Source organism: Sorex araneus, chromosome 6 (genome assembly GCF_027595985.1).
Source record: "Sorex araneus isolate mSorAra2 chromosome 6, mSorAra2.pri, whole genome shotgun sequence".
In the NCBI taxonomy this organism is placed as follows: Eukaryota; Metazoa; Chordata; class Mammalia; order Eulipotyphla; family Soricidae; genus Sorex; species Sorex araneus.
In genome coordinates this window covers 45,144,639-45,160,057 of record NC_073307.1, presented here as the reverse complement: position 1 = coordinate 45,160,057, position 15,419 = coordinate 45,144,639, and the positions used below count along the sequence as shown (strand labels likewise).

The window sequence follows — 15,419 nt, the reverse complement described above, 5'->3', positions numbered from 1 at the left end:
GAAAGTAAATAAATATATATTCCTTTCTCCACTTCCCAGTAAAGGAACAGAGCGTTAGAGAATTTGGGTAAGAATATATAACTAGATATTTTGATTCACAGTCAGATTTCTGATTTTAAATACTATGCTCTTTTTCTTTTTTGTGAGGTACATACTTACAAATTATTGTGTTTGCGTTTCAGTCATACAGTAATCAAGTACCCATCCCTCCCCACTGCCCATTCTTCACCACCAATGATCCCAGGTCCCAGGAACCTTCCCACCATCCCACCTCCTCCATCCCACTCCCCCCTTCCCCTCCTTCCCCTTCCCCTGCCCCCCCCACCCCCGACTCTGTGGCAGGGCATTCCCTTTTGTTTTCTCTCTCCTGTTGAGTGTTGTGGTTTGCAATAGAGGTTAAATACCATGCTCTTAACCACTATGTTCTACTCCTTTTTTATTATTTTTTTTTTTGCTTTTTGCTTTTTGGACGATGCACAGGGCTTACTCCTGGCTCTGCACTCAGAAATTACTCCTGGTGCTCAGGGGGTCCCTGAGCACCAGGAGTAATTTCTGGGATGCTGGGTATCGAACCCGGGTCGGCCGCATGCAAGGCAAACGCCCTACCCACTGTATTATCACTCTAGCCCCTACTCCTCCATTTTGTAAGAGCCAAACTTTCAGTGTCTGTATCTACAACCAGAGCTGAATCCTACCCTTTTTCCAACACAATGTTTTTTAGAGCTCTGAAGACTGACTTGTGTGTTTGGGCCGTAGCTCTCCCACTTCAGAGCTATATAATTTTTTAGCTAATGGGGTTCTCTTATCTTCAGTTTTCTTATATAAAAATATTAAGAATAAGGACGGGAAGATAGCTCAGTGGTCAGGGCACATGTGTTGTATGCACAGGTATACAAGGTCAAACTCTGGCTCACAAGAACCCCCAGATGCAGTCCTAGAGGCCTCCAACCCTTCTGAAGGTCCATCCTCGAGCCCCCCCCCCCCCCAGCCCCCCCAGCACCTCTGGAGACACCCTCAGGGCCCCTAGTGACAGCAGACCATATAGCATTTATTACATAGCAAGATCTGAGTATGAATTGGCTGACCCTGTTGGCTGATATCACTGGGAATAATCTCGGGATACAACCTTCCACCTCCTAAAAAAAGATAAATATCTCAAAGCGTTCTTTTGGACAGATTAATTCAGTCCTGTAAGGTGTTCTTACAGAGTGAGGGTGACTCGGTGATGGAATGCCTGCCTTGCATGCATGAGCTGTAAATTCCATTCCTGGCCCTAGCCCATATCACTGAGTGCTATCAACAGCCACTGGTGTGATTCCCTGGCATCACAGCAAGTGCACCTCCTGGCACACAAAGGCAAAGTGTGTGAGCACAAGTATGTTCCCCAATAGTGCAAATAGAAAGGAAAGGAAACGCTTCCTGCTTTCTACAGTGTTTTCAATGTACAGTTGCTTTTCTTCTGTAATAGAGTAGAACCCTTGAGGACAGGAACAAGGACTATACTGCTAAACGTTTACAAGTAAACAGTAAATAAATAAACAGGAATGGTGCTTAGGAAATATGATTTTGTGACTAAATACATAGGCCCATTTCTGTGTTTTATATTGTAAGAACCAGCATAAAACATCAGGATTTTCAGATATTTTTACATTTGCTTTTTTTTGCACAGACTTATGTTGCTTTGATCATAACCTAATGTCAATAACATACATCCAGTAAGCATTCATGGAATTTATTTCAAATCTACTGACAGCAAAAGAGTATTCTCTTAGACATCTTTCTAAGAGGATATTTATTATATTTATTTATGTACTAATTAATCCATTGCTCATCGATTTGCTCAAGCGGGCACCAGTAACATCTCCATTGTGAGGCTTGTTACTGTTTTTGGCATATCGAATACTCCACAGGTAGCTTGCCAGGCTCTGCCGTGCAGGCGAGATACTCTCAGTAGCTTGCTAGGATCTCCGGGAGGGGTGGAGGAATTGAACCCGGGTCAGCCATGTGCAAGGCAAATGCCCTACCCGCTGTGCTATTACTCAGAGTTGCTATTTACTAATTAATGTAATTATTAATGGTTTATATATTTATTAATGTACTGATATGTTTATTAATAAAAATTTATTTGATTGGAGGACCGTACCTGGCAAGTTTAGGGGCCCATCTTGGTGCTGGGAATCAAACCCGGTCAGCCACATGCAAGACTGGTGCCCCACCCTCTGTACTATCTCTCCAGCCCCCTCTCTTTTGGTTTATATTTCAGTAATTTGGCAGTATTTGCAAAACAACCATGAAGAACAACCTCAGCATCTGAGTCAGGATAGAAGGGAATGGGGAGTTCCTTGCCTGCAGGACAGAGTCAGAGAGTCTGAGAGCCCAGCTCCCTGACACACTGCAAAGGGCATAGCCCCTGTGCTCAGAGGGAAGATGGCAGAATGCCCACAATCCCAGCATGAACCTCGTGGCTGAATATCAGGGGTCTGCCGAGAACAACAGCTGCTGGAACATATGGGTGACCAGTAGGAGTTCTTCAAAGTTCTGGCCTGCAGCACTTCCATCTATAAAACTTCAGTTTTCTGAAAATTTTATGGGAAACTTTCCCTAGTATCTTGTCATATTTTCCTATTAACTTTAATGATTTAGAATTTACATTCTTTTTACCACTTTGTTCCAATATAATCCTAAGGATTTGCAAGTCAAGGCACATCTTTTATTTTCCTCTCCTCTTGCTGCTCTAATGAGATTTTCATGATTTCTCAGGTTGGAATGCTCTATTGCCTTCTGCTTGGTCGTGCCACCTCCATTTTAGCCACATTCTGCCACCAGAATAACCAGGCAAAACCCCTGCCCCGCTACAGCATGTACCTGCCAACCGCATCAACAGCTTTCCCACCACTTATTGACAAAAAGGATCCAAAACTCTTAAGTATACCAGGTCTCTCACAGTCATTTCCAAAGAGCCTTTCCAGAATTAATGTTGGTCAGACACATCCTGTCTATAGCACTGTAGCACTGTTGCCCCATTGTTCATCGATTTGCTCGAGCGGGCACCAATAACATCTCCATTATGAGACTTGTTATTACTATTTCTGGAATATTGAATATGCCACGGGTAGCTTGCCAGACTCTGCCGTGCCGGCAGGATACTCTCAGTGGGTTGCCGGGCTCTCTGAGAGGAACGGAGGAATCGAACCCAGATCAGCCACGTGCAAGGTAACCGCCCTACCCGCTGTGCTATCACTCCAATCAGACACATCCTAAATCTAATTTTAAAAGCCACTCATTCCCCCCACCACAAAAAGGAAAAAAAAAAAAAAACATAGCTACTGTGCTTTTTCTCTGCTGTATCCTAGTGCTGGATCTTTCTTTCACCTTGGATACTTCATCAGATTTTTCAGCTCTTAACTTCCAATTTATCCCTCAAGTTCCAGGCTGATACCACCTTCTCTGCCTTACCCATGCTTTTGGAAGGAGATATCCTTCTCTATATCTGAAAGACTAGTGTCTATTTTTGTTTGGGGCCTCCCCCCTGGTGACTGAAGACCCTCTAATACTCTCTACAATACTCGAGCCTACAGTACAGGCTGTGTTGGGAAGAGTGCAGGAAGGAAGGGAAGAGGTACAAGGGATTTAACTCTGCACTTTGCCCTTGTGAGGTATGCACTCTGTCTCCCCACCCCATGTTTATTTTAAAATGGTATTAATCTGTAAATTAACAGTGATGAAAGGAGATGGATGGACAGATGGGTTGGTGGATAGATAAGCAGATGGGTTGATGAGCAGATGCATGGAAGCTTGAATAAATAAAGAGTTTCATTTTTTTGGCCTTGAAATTCAGATTTCTTTTTAAATCTCAACATACTGCATCTAATAAAGCATATAGAAGGACGTCTCACAATATTGATTAACCCATTGGTACCAGCAGTACAGTTATTGTTAACCCTCATTTTCACTGTTTACCCTTTGTAGAATTCCTTGTAGAAACCTAGAATTCTAAGGTTTGGGCATGTATCACATTTTCCTGCAGTTGGCGCTCTCTATACGGTGATCATGAGGTCATCCCCTGAGAGACTTCTTTTCACAAATACTAATTGAGTATGTCCCAGACCTCATGACAAAATTAGAACAACACATTCCTACATTCACAACCTTTTACAGACTTATGGAGATGACAGCACTTGGATAATAAGGGCATGTATTCCCCTGTGGGGTCCTCCCAGGAGGAAGTGAGACCTAAAGGCATCATCAAAAATGGTCAGACTAACCTGAATGTGTGGCAGGATGTGAGGAAGAGAAAGCAGGAGGAGGATCGTGTGCGGGAGCTGGGCAGAGGAGAGAGGACGACAAACTGAATAGGAAAAGTCCTGGAGGGAAGAGACAGCGAATCAGAATATTCAGAGAGGTTCCTTGCAGCCATAGTATCCGTGAATGCAATGGAGGGGAGGAGGCCAGGAGAATGGGAAGACTCGGGTGTATGAGCACTGAGAGTTGTAAAGGGTCCTGGGATGATTTTAAGTGGCAACTTGGCGTGACTTGACCAGATCCTTCGGAATGATCCCTAAAGTCATATGGCAAGTGGGCAGGTCACCCTGGAGACCAGAAGCCTCAGGAAGATGCTGTCACAGGCATCTTCCTGACTGACTGACTGGCACTAGCCTAGATGACTTTACCGTAATAGTAACTGCTCTCTCCCTTGTCAGGGCTTCCAAGGCAGCGGCTGAGGAGACCTTGTCAAAGAGCACCACGCAGTAGATGCTGAAGCACCGCACTCCGGGTTAAGAAGCAGTAACATGGCAGCCCCCGTTTGAAAGGAACTAAGAACCAACAGACCCCATTTCAAAAGGAACAATGTCCAAGAAAGGGCGAAATAAGGGCGAGAAGCCCGAGGCACTCGTCGTTGCCCTTCAAGCTGCCAATGAAGACCTCAGGACAAAGCTCACAGACATCCAGATAGAGCTACACCAAGAGAAGTCCAAGGTGAGTGGAGACCACCTGGGGCTGAGCCTGGATCAGGGGGATCCGTCTCCCAGGTGGGTGAGAGGCCACAAACCCTGTCTGTCAGGAGATCCTTTAATATGTAGCCAGGGGGGGATTGAAACAAGGGGTCCACAGGTGAGGACAGTTTGCTCATGAGCATATTCAGATCTTCCTCAGAAAGCCAGATAGAGGGGCTGGAGCGATAGCACAGTGGGTAGGGCGTTTGCCTTGCACGCGGTCGACCCGGGTTCGAATCCCAGCATCCCATATGGTCCCCTGAGCACCGCCAGGGGTGATTTCTGAGTGCATGAGCCAGGAGTGACCCCTGTGCATCGCCGGGTGTGACCCAAAAAGCAAAAAAAAAAAAAAAAAGAAAGCCAGATAGAAAAATTGAGACAGCAGCACCCACCACTACCTCCCAGCCTCCCAACAACAGTGATTGTCTGACCTGATGCAAGTTCTTCCTTTGCCCTCTTAGCTGACTCCCCCTGCAGTCAGCTGAAATAATCACACCCCTGTCAGCCCACACTCAAAACCTGCTAGGGCTCCTTACCTTGCAGGGTGCTCATTCCACTACAGGGCATTACTTTCAGCTTTCTCTCCGAGTGAGCCTCCCAACGTTCAACTCTGATCATGCTACTCCAGCCTCTTTGCTAGGTCGAGAGATGAGCAGATTTAAGACCTTGTCCTGGTTTCCCCGTCATCTCCCTGCCCCTTTCACTCTTCCTTCAGCTCACAGGTCACTCTCTCAAACAGAACACTACCCATGTCCACCTACTCCCCGTGGCCTGAGTCTTCTTCATTAGCAAGTGATTTTTTTTTCTTATTTAGTATTTGTCTCTTCCACCCCACCCCCGAGATGTATTATCTATGAAAGTAGACACTCGTCTTTCTTCTCTATCCTTGGAGCCTTAAGTAAATGTTTAGAACTTAAAAAAAAAGCTCATCATCTATCCATGAGCAGAAGAGTGAATGAAAGGTCATCTGTTCCTTATACCTTGGTTACTCCTTAACATACAACAATGGAGAGCTAATGAGGTTTAAATCAGACAAATACATAAATGAGAATTAAATGAGATGAATTTTTTCCAGATTCCTGGCACACAGTAAAATCTTAAAAATTATTTGTTATAATATTTGTCCAGTGTGTTCTCTATTTGAATCAACTGATAACTAGACTTCCTTGAATCTTTCTTAAGTACGCATACAGTTTTCTCACCCAAACAGTGTGACTCTCAAACTGAAGGATGACATGACCGTACTTTGTTTTTTTGGTTTTTTTAAAATTTTTTTATTGAGTCACCATGTGGAAAGTTACAAAGTTTTCAGGTTTAAGTCTCAGTTATACAATGCTCGAACACCCATCCCTTCACCAGTGCACATATTCCACCACCACGTACTTTGAAATATGTACTATAAGATATTTTACTGTGAACAAACTACAGACCATCATGTCAGCATATAAATTAATTCTTTGTATAGTAAGAAATTGGTCTTAATCAAGCCGTAGATTAAAAAAATACACTCTCATTCTATTTTTTTTTTACTTGGCACTACTTTTCAATTCTATTCCAGGGGCTGAGTGATGGTATAGTGGATAGAAGACATGCCTAGCCCTGTACCTAATCCAAGTTCCATTCTTGCACCACATGATCTGCCAACCACCTGGAGGCCCTGTCATGGTGGTCCGAGTAATCTTGAAGATAACCAACACATCCTCAGGTCCTTGCATTGAGCCCAGACCTGGTTGGCTAAGAATTATCAGTGGCCCCAAGTCTCCTGAGTACTGTCTCCTCACACCCTCACCCCCCACTCAAAAAAAAAAACAACAACAATGCTTAGGTAGAACTGCTGAAACCCCTCACCTCCAATCTTAGGTAAACCTAACCTTGGGTAAAAGGAAGACAAAATGAAGGATTAAAAGGATCATTTTTTTATTTTCATGAAACTAGACAGAACACAGTATGGTTTAAAATAAGAACAACAGCAACAACTACAATAGAAACCCATAAAAACCACGTTTGAGCATCAGAAGACCAGGGCATTGTCTTTATCATTTCTTGGTGACAAATTTAAGTTTCTCTGTGTCTTGCTATGTAAGTTAAATGATTACATCTGTTTCTCCCTGTGTGAATTTTTCCAAGCATGTCCATGATGTAGAATATTACCGGGGGGGGGCGGGAATCTTATTAAAAATTGAGATATCTGGACCACATAAGAATTCTGATCAAGTAAGGAGCTAAGGTCCAGGGCCCTGGTGGCAGTTGGAACAAGTAGTTAGGACCCAAGGCACAAGTAAGTGTCACACAGTCCCCTTGAGATTCCTGCCAGGTCTGAGAGGCTGGGACTGTTTCATAGGTTTTAACTTTCCCCTGGGCTATGTAACCTTTCAAGCGAGACAGAATCCTTTAATTGTAATAACTACATGATGACTAATGACATTCTAGGAAAAACTCAGTCCATCTGGAGACTGGTAACCATGACCTGGCATTAATTTATAGAAAATACACTCAGGAGAATTGAGTCACGCTGCAGATTCACCCTTGCCACTTCTCCACACATTTCAACCTTTGTAAAGGGATGTGTCTCCAACACTAATCCAGAACCTATCCCTAGCATGGAAACCTCAGTCTTATCCTCCTTTCTCTGACAGAAGATCAGAAGTAAACCCTGAAATGAGAATTTCCTTGGATTTCCTTCCCTATCGGGACTCCGCACTAGGCTGTTTTCACTCAGGGCACCCCAGAGAGGGGCGGGTGAGAATCCTCCCCACCCCAAGGGACCCGGCCCCGGCAGCTGACCTCCACTACCCAACCGCCACCACGCTCCAGGCCACTTTCCGGACTGCGTGGCGACACATTATAAGACACTTCCCACCCATTTTACATAATTACCACACCATATTTGATGGAATTCAGACAGTAGGCAACAAATCATAGAGTTTTATACACACACACACACACACACACACACACACACACACACCTCGGAGAGCTCAGCAAGCTACCGAGAGTATCCTGCCTACTGGGGCAGAGCCTGGCAAGCTACCCAGGACATAATCGATATGCCAAAAACAGTAATGAAAGGTCTCATTCCCCTGACCCTGAAAGAGCCTCCAATTGTTGGGAAAGGCAAGTAAGGAGAGGCTGCTAAAATCTCAGGGCTGGGAGGAATAGAAACGTTACTGGTGCCTGCTCTAGTAAATCGACGAACAATAGGATGACAGTGATACAGTGGTATAGTGATTCCTTCCCTGGCAGTGGAACCCCCTCTCTCCGCCCAACACCTTCATGGCTATTGAAGGCAATTCTAGCACAGGGACTAAGCAAAACCTCACCACCTGTCAACAGCCTTCCCCAAAGAGCAAAGGAGATTTCAAGTGCAAATAAGTTATAGAGCAATTTTATCAAAATAAACATGATTGTGCACCCCAAGGCCCAAGCTTTAAGAGCAATGTTATGAACAATGCTAAGAAGAGAGTTCAGAGCCTCGCTCTGGGGCTGTAAGGCTCTGATGATAAAGTGACAACGGGTTGCTGGGAATGGCCGCATTACATTGGATACCTTTGGCACAATGGGCATTATTCATTTTTCCAAAAAGACAAATCACACTCTGACATTTACAGAACACAGTACATATAGAGCATTGCTGGTCCTTGGTGCTTTGGGCTAATAATATAAATAGCTCTGCTGTATTAAATGTTTACTCTCTGTCAGACACTGTAATAAGCACATTTCATCCTGATGTAATCCCAGCCCTTTCCTTATATCTGAGTGGCCCCCAGCAGGTTATGATATTCTTCTGTGGTTACTTTTGCTTGACTTTCGAGTGGGGAAATATTAACACCTACCTCTTAGGGATGTTGTTATTCGTGTTTCAGCAGGTTAGCATGTGACAGTTTATTTAGCTCACTTGTCCTCACTGCCCTCTGCCGTGGTGGGATTGTTAGACTTTGTTTTAGTTTGGGGGCCATATCCGGTGGTCCTCAGAGCTTATTCCTGGTTCTGTACTTAGGAATAAATCCTGACAGACTCAGGGAACCATCAGGGTGCCAGTCATCAAATCCAGGTGGGCAGTGTGTAAGGCAAGTGCCCCACCTGCTATACTTATGCCCCTGACCCCATGCAAGGGCTCTGATCACTTTACACATGAGAAGACAAGTGAAAGCCACATGATAACAGGGAAGGCTGGTTCTTCAACTCATCTTTTCCTCTCTTCAAAGTCAAAGCATTTTTTTTCTCCTTGAATTTTTAAAAATCAATGCTCAAGGAAAAAAATCGTGGTTATATAAAACATGACCTCACTTCATGTAGGGATGACCTTTTCTTGTAATGAGAACTTTGAAGATCCGGTCTCTTCAGATATTCGATGCCAAATTGCTAACTGTAGTTACCCCGCTACCCGTAACATACCCAGGAGTTTATACTGTTTGACCATCTTCACCCATTTCCCGTACTCCTCACCTTCCCCCTCTACTCGTCAAACACAAGTCTGTTCTCTGTGAGTTCGGTTTTCACTTAGATTCCACATGAGTGGGATTCTACAATTTCCTGAAGAAGATGAGATTTTTCTCATCTTCTTCTCCCTTTCTAATAGATGGAAATGGAACAAAGTATTAGACACACTCACCATCTAGTGAGTAGAAATGATTTCAAAGATTTGCCAAACGCTGCTGTGAATGAACCTACAGAGAAGTAGGTCATTCTGCCTGGGCCTGGGGTTTAAGAGAAAAAGGATGGAAGCAGGGAGGCCCGTGCTAGAAAGGAAAGAACGCAGGTGGTCTTCAGTGCCAGTTGACCTTGACATCTTTTGACCTTCATTCCACATCTCTAAAATGAGTACATCATGGACCCGAATGAAGAGCTAATTTAGATCTTCCAAAATGCTAGGGGTTCCTCAGGAAATGCTGAATTTTTTTGCTCTTCCTACATTTAAATCATTTTCAGGATTCCTGACCACCTCATGTAACTAACACTGTTCCACTTTTGGTTAAAACCTTACATTCCCAAGTTTTACTTCTCTGCTTATTTATTGTCCACTGCTGTCACTCCCATACAGTGTAAATGTCTTGTAGGTAAAGAGCTTCTCTAGCTAACCTTGGTGAGGAATCCCAATGCCTAGAAAGTTGCCTGATCAGCTGGGATAAAGAAGAGATCACTAGGCCATTGATGGTTGGAGGGATTGTTCGGGACAGGAGATGTGTGCTGAAAGTAGACAGAGGACCAAACATGATGACCTCTCAGTATCTGTATTGCAAACCATAATGCCCAAAAGTAGAGAGAGAGTATGGGGGAAATTGTCTGCCGTAGAGGCAGGGGGAGGGATGGGATGGGGAGGGGATGCTGGGGACATTAGTGGTGGAAAATGTACACTGGTGGAGGGGTGGGTGTTTGATCATTGTATGAGGGAAACACAAACACGAAAGCTTTGTAACTGTATCTCATGGTGATTCTATGAAAATAATTTTTTTTTCTTTAAAGAAAGTTGCCTAACATATAACAAATGCACTATCTCAGTAAACATCCATGTTCTCTTTAATTTTACTTTATTTCATTGCCTATTTATTGCGTTCGTTTGAGGGCCATAACTGGCAGTTCTTGACTTAGCATTCAAGTTTCATTCAGGGGATTGTGTAGTACTAGGGATCAAACCAGGTAATCTTGCATGCAAAACATTCCTCCAGCCCTTTGTGCTATGTGCCTTTAAAAACTTCTGCAATACATCATATGGCTTAAGGTATATGATAGTATTTATTTCAGTGACAAACTTTAGCTTGGAAGGAAAAAGACTTTTCACCTAGTTGTTATTTCTTGGACTAACATGAGGTAGTACCCTGGGTTGTTTTCATCTTTCCCTTTTGTGGGCACCTGCACAAGGTGTGTGTATATGTGTGTGTGTGTGTCTGTCTATCTGTCTGTCTATCTGTGTGTGTGTTTCTGTGTGTGTGTACGCGGGCACACAGGCCTGGGAGGTAACTTCTGGGAAAAGGCAGCAACAGATCTGATTCCACTGGCAGGAGAGCACAGTTTTTGCCAAGTGCTCCTGGCAGGACTGCGCCAAAGGCAGCACGCAGTTATTGTTCTGATTTCTCTGGGAAAGAAGTGAATTCTTTGACCCAGTTGTTTGGGTTACAAAAATTTCTCGGTGACAAGGAAATTTGGAAACCTCAAAATGTGAAATTCTACAGCCAGAGAGATAGTACAGAAGGCAGGACACTTGCCTTGCCCACAGCTAACCTGTGTTGATCCCTGCCTCCAACAGTGGTCCCCTGGGCACTAGTAGGAGTGATCCCTGAGCTCAGTGCCAGGAGTAAGCCCGAAGCATAATTGCTTTCCAACACTCTCACTTTCCCCACAACACATGACATTTCTCTTTCTGGGTCATGCTGTGTCTGAATTTCCATGGTGTTCTGATCCTGTAAGTCGTGCTGAGACAACCGGTGATCCTCCCCATCAGGCCCCTGCTCAGAGGCTCAGCACTGGGGGCCTAAATTTGGAATATGACATTTCTTGCTTTCTGTGCCATTTGTTGATACAAAAAAGTGGCTAAAAGCAAAAGAAGGAAAAGAATCCTGTTTCCTTTCCCTGGATTCTGTGAAAGTACCCTTGGAAGCCCCTCCCTCCCTGTTCTCCTGTTTTCCCCCCCTCCTGCCCCCCGCCACCAGCCCGTACCCTTCTCACAAGTGCTGTGTGAGAGTTCCCGAGGCCTGTTGCCAGCTGAGTTCCCTGGGTGGCTTATGTGTTATTGGGAGGAGAGAGGCAGCCTCAGGAGGAAATCTCCCCGTTTCTCTCTAGCATCCTCCATCACCCCCAGGAAGCACCTGGGAGATTTAGGAGTGATGCCCTCTGCGCTGAGTGCCCGGGCGGCCCAGATCTCACATCTCACCAGCTCCACAAGGCAGCCATCGAGCTGCACCTGAAGTTGTTGTGCTTGGCGGGGAGAGGAGCCCGGCCACCTGATTTCTCAGGGAGCCGTGGACTCAGGCTGGAGCGATGAACTGGTCTTTCAGGAAAGGAAAGTCGGTTTTAGTCCTCACCCAGGTTTGGTTTGGTTTTTTAATTAAATCACTGTGAGATACACAGTCACAAAGCTGCTCTCGATTGGATTTTAGTCATGCGATGTTCCAACACTGGTCCCTTCACCTGTGTGCATCCCCACCTCCAATGTCCCCAGTTTCCCTCCCGCTAATGCTAATCCCGCCTTCAACACCCAGTCTGCCTCTATGGCAGATACTTCTCTCTCTCTCTCTCTCTCTCTCTCTCTCTCTCTCTCTCTCTCTCTCTCTCTCTCTCTCTCTCTCTCTCTCTCTCTTTCTCTCTCACTCTGTGTGTCTCTCTCTCTCTCTCTGTCTCTCTTACTCTCACACTCTCTTGCTTTCCCTCTGGGCATTGTGATTTGCAACACAAGTACTGAAAGGTCATCATGTATATCTCTTTACCTACTTTCAGCACTCAGTTCTAGTCCAGAGTGATCAATTCCAACTATTATGGTCATAATGCTCCCTTCTCTATCCTAACTGCCATCTCCCTACCCCATTTGTGGCAAACTTCCACCAGGGAACCAGCCCTCCCAGCCCTTGTTTCTACTGTCCTTGGGTATTATTCATCTCATACTATGTTTTCTTCCTATCTCACAAATGAGTGCAGTCATTCTGTCTGTCCTTCCTTCTCCTGACTCATTTCACTCAGCGTGACACTCTCGGTGGCCATCCATTTATAAGCACATTTTATGACTTCGTTTTTCCTTTGCCTTCATTTTACCCTCACAGAAAATCATTTCAGGAGGAGCCTGGTAGTGAAGTAAAGGTGGGGGGGAGTGGGGGTGCAGGGACAGGCAAGTGAAGATACTTGCTTTCAACAGAGAAATGGGCTTCTTCAGAGTAGAGTGGGCTGAAATAAGTAAAATACTTCAGGGGGAGATGTGGGCCACCACCAGAATGAGGAGGCATGCTCTAGCCAACACACATCTCAGGAGGGGAGACGCAGGAAGCATATACACAGGCACCGTGGGCATGGGTGGCACTGGTTGGCAACACATTTGCGCTCTTCCTTTGTCCTGGTTCATTTAGATACACGTTCCCCAAGCTGTCTCCATGGGGCTTGCTACCTAGGTAAGTGTTCGTGGCTAAGGTGTTATCAACAAGAAGAGGTTGACACTTTTGACGTACTCTTCCATGGCTTGATCACACCCCTTTGTTCTCTCTCTAAGAGGGTTCCAGCCCTGGGCCTGCGCAGGGGGCAGCTGGAGCCTTATCCGATCTCAGTTCCTCTTGCCACAAAGTGGATCCTGACAGTCATACCGTTAGTGGCTATAGAAATAGTGACCGAGTCACTTCTCAGTGTTCCTGCAGGTAGTCCCTGTGCAAGCTTACCAGCTCCTCGCTCTTGACCACCTTCAGCCCCTCATTTTTTAAATTTTTTTTTGTAGTGAGTCACAGTGAGGGTACAGTTACAGATTCACACCATTTTCGTGCTTGTTTTTCCCTCATGCAATGTTTGAGAGCCCATCCCTCCACCAGTGTCCATTATCCGCCACCAATGAACCCAGTATCCCTCCCACCCCCTCAATCCCATCCCCCCCACCCCACCCCGCCTCTGTGGCGGGGCATTCCAATTTGTTCTCTCTCTCTCCTTTGGGCTGTTGTGGTTTGCAGTAGGCAGCCCCTCTTTTCTTTTGACGGGGCCGTCCAGATTTTAATCTTGGATGTCTAAGGTCACGTTAAAGCTAACATCACCATCCTTGTGTTAGCAGAATTCACACTGACATTTTTCTAAGGCCAAACTAAATTTAGGACAGAAAAGAAAAATGCCGCAGGAGTCCTCAGTGGGAGCCAGGATTTTTCTTCCTTCTGTCACAGTGTTAGCGTTCCCCAGTAAGATGCTGTTTTCTTAATGATCCTTTTCCCCACGACATCTCTGGGGCATAAAGAATTTCGGAGTCATTAAAACAGGCTGTGAGGGCACATTACCCTGCCCAGTCCCACCCGACACCCACTCCTCACAATACACAAAATCTAAGTGACTCCAAGTTAATTTTAGACCCCCCCCCCAATCCCAAGGAACTCAGGGAAACTTGAGGAAGCTCAGCTTCATTCTTGAACATCTCTTTCTGTCAGGAGAATAGTTATTATCATCTTAATATAATAATGGGACTGTTAGCTTGTCCCGATGATATAGACACAGTCGTTGCTGGTGATATCAATATATCATTGTGTGATGTAGTGTCAATATATACAATATTCCTGGAAATTAACTGCCATGTGTTAATTATTAATCTCCTCGGCCTTTTCAAAGAACTTTTAGTGTGTTTTCTAGGTTTGCCCTCACAACCAAAGCTGAGAGAAGAGATGTGGGTGCCCGAGGTTTTGAGCCAACAAGGGGATCGGGGGCTGGCTCAGACCAGCTCCAGCCACACAGATGTAACTGGGTGGTCCCAGAGCTGCTGAACTGAGCAGATCACCAGGCCCAAATCTCTAGGCCACGAATCACTGGGATTGGCCTGGCACCCTCCACCCCAACTCTGCTGGTTGTAGCCCAGTAAAAACATTTTTGCAGGTTTATTTTTTTTCTTAAGTGTCAGCTACTTCTTTTGTTTCCCCTTCATAGTGAAACAATTCTCTGTAGCTTAAAAGAAATTGTACCTAGAAATCCGGGATGCAGAGGGGGGGGGGGTGCTTCCATGACAACCAAATTAAACGGACACCAAAAAAAAAATGGCTATTTTAATTCAATGCCTCTGAATTTTCTTTAGACTCTGGATCCTTTTAAGTAATGAACAAAAGGACCAGCATTTGGATTTGTGTTTGTCTCAGGCTGAGATATAATTTTGTATAGACCTGCATTTTGACTCTCTCCTCTTTCATTCATCTCTTCTTCCATATACAAACATGTAAGAGTAACGTTTATGATTTGAGAATGATGGTAGAATCAAATAGTATTAGAATCTAAATCCCTGCAGAGAATTTGATGTAAATAATTGTATCTGTTGTTTTAATCCAGTTGATGTTGAATAATAATGTGAGCCTTACAGTTTAAATTACTTAATTTCATCCTAAAAACAACCATGTTACAGGTGGTTTTTGTTTGTTTGGAAAGAGGCTAGGCAACACATTGCAGGAGTCAGGGGCTTCCCCTGACTCTATAGTCATGGGTCACTGCTAGCTGTGGTAGAGGGACCATCTGCAGTGCTGGGGCTGAGCCAGGATTGGCCATACATGAGTCAAGCACCTAACTTCCTATACTATTGCACAGGTCTCATGCCAATGACTTGTAAGTGCTCTCAGTGATCCTCAGGGTAAGGCAACTTCCTTAGCAAAAGAAGGTGATGGAATTGGAATGCAAACCCAGAATTCGTTACATATTTGTTTCTACTAAAACTTTTTTGTTGTAGAGTAGGAGACTAACATCCAAGAATAGTAGAAATAAGTACCAGGAGGTTGACTT

The 15,419-nt window shown here is 44.8% G+C and overlaps 1 protein-coding gene across 2 annotated transcripts in view; it reads left to right on the top strand.

The window, feature by feature from the left end:
• The window catches only part of JAKMIP2 (janus kinase and microtubule interacting protein 2), a 176,626-nt gene that overhangs the window by 94,486 nt on the left and 66,721 nt on the right, over positions 1-15,419 (top strand). For both annotated transcript variants that reach the window (XM_004618166.2, XM_055141451.1), the window contains exon 2: positions 4,701-4,977. In XM_004618166.2, coding sequence (XP_004618223.1) covers positions 4,849-4,977 — 129 coding nt within the window. In that variant the 5' untranslated portion in view covers positions 4,701-4,848. The remainder of the gene's footprint in view (positions 1-4,700; positions 4,978-15,419) is intronic.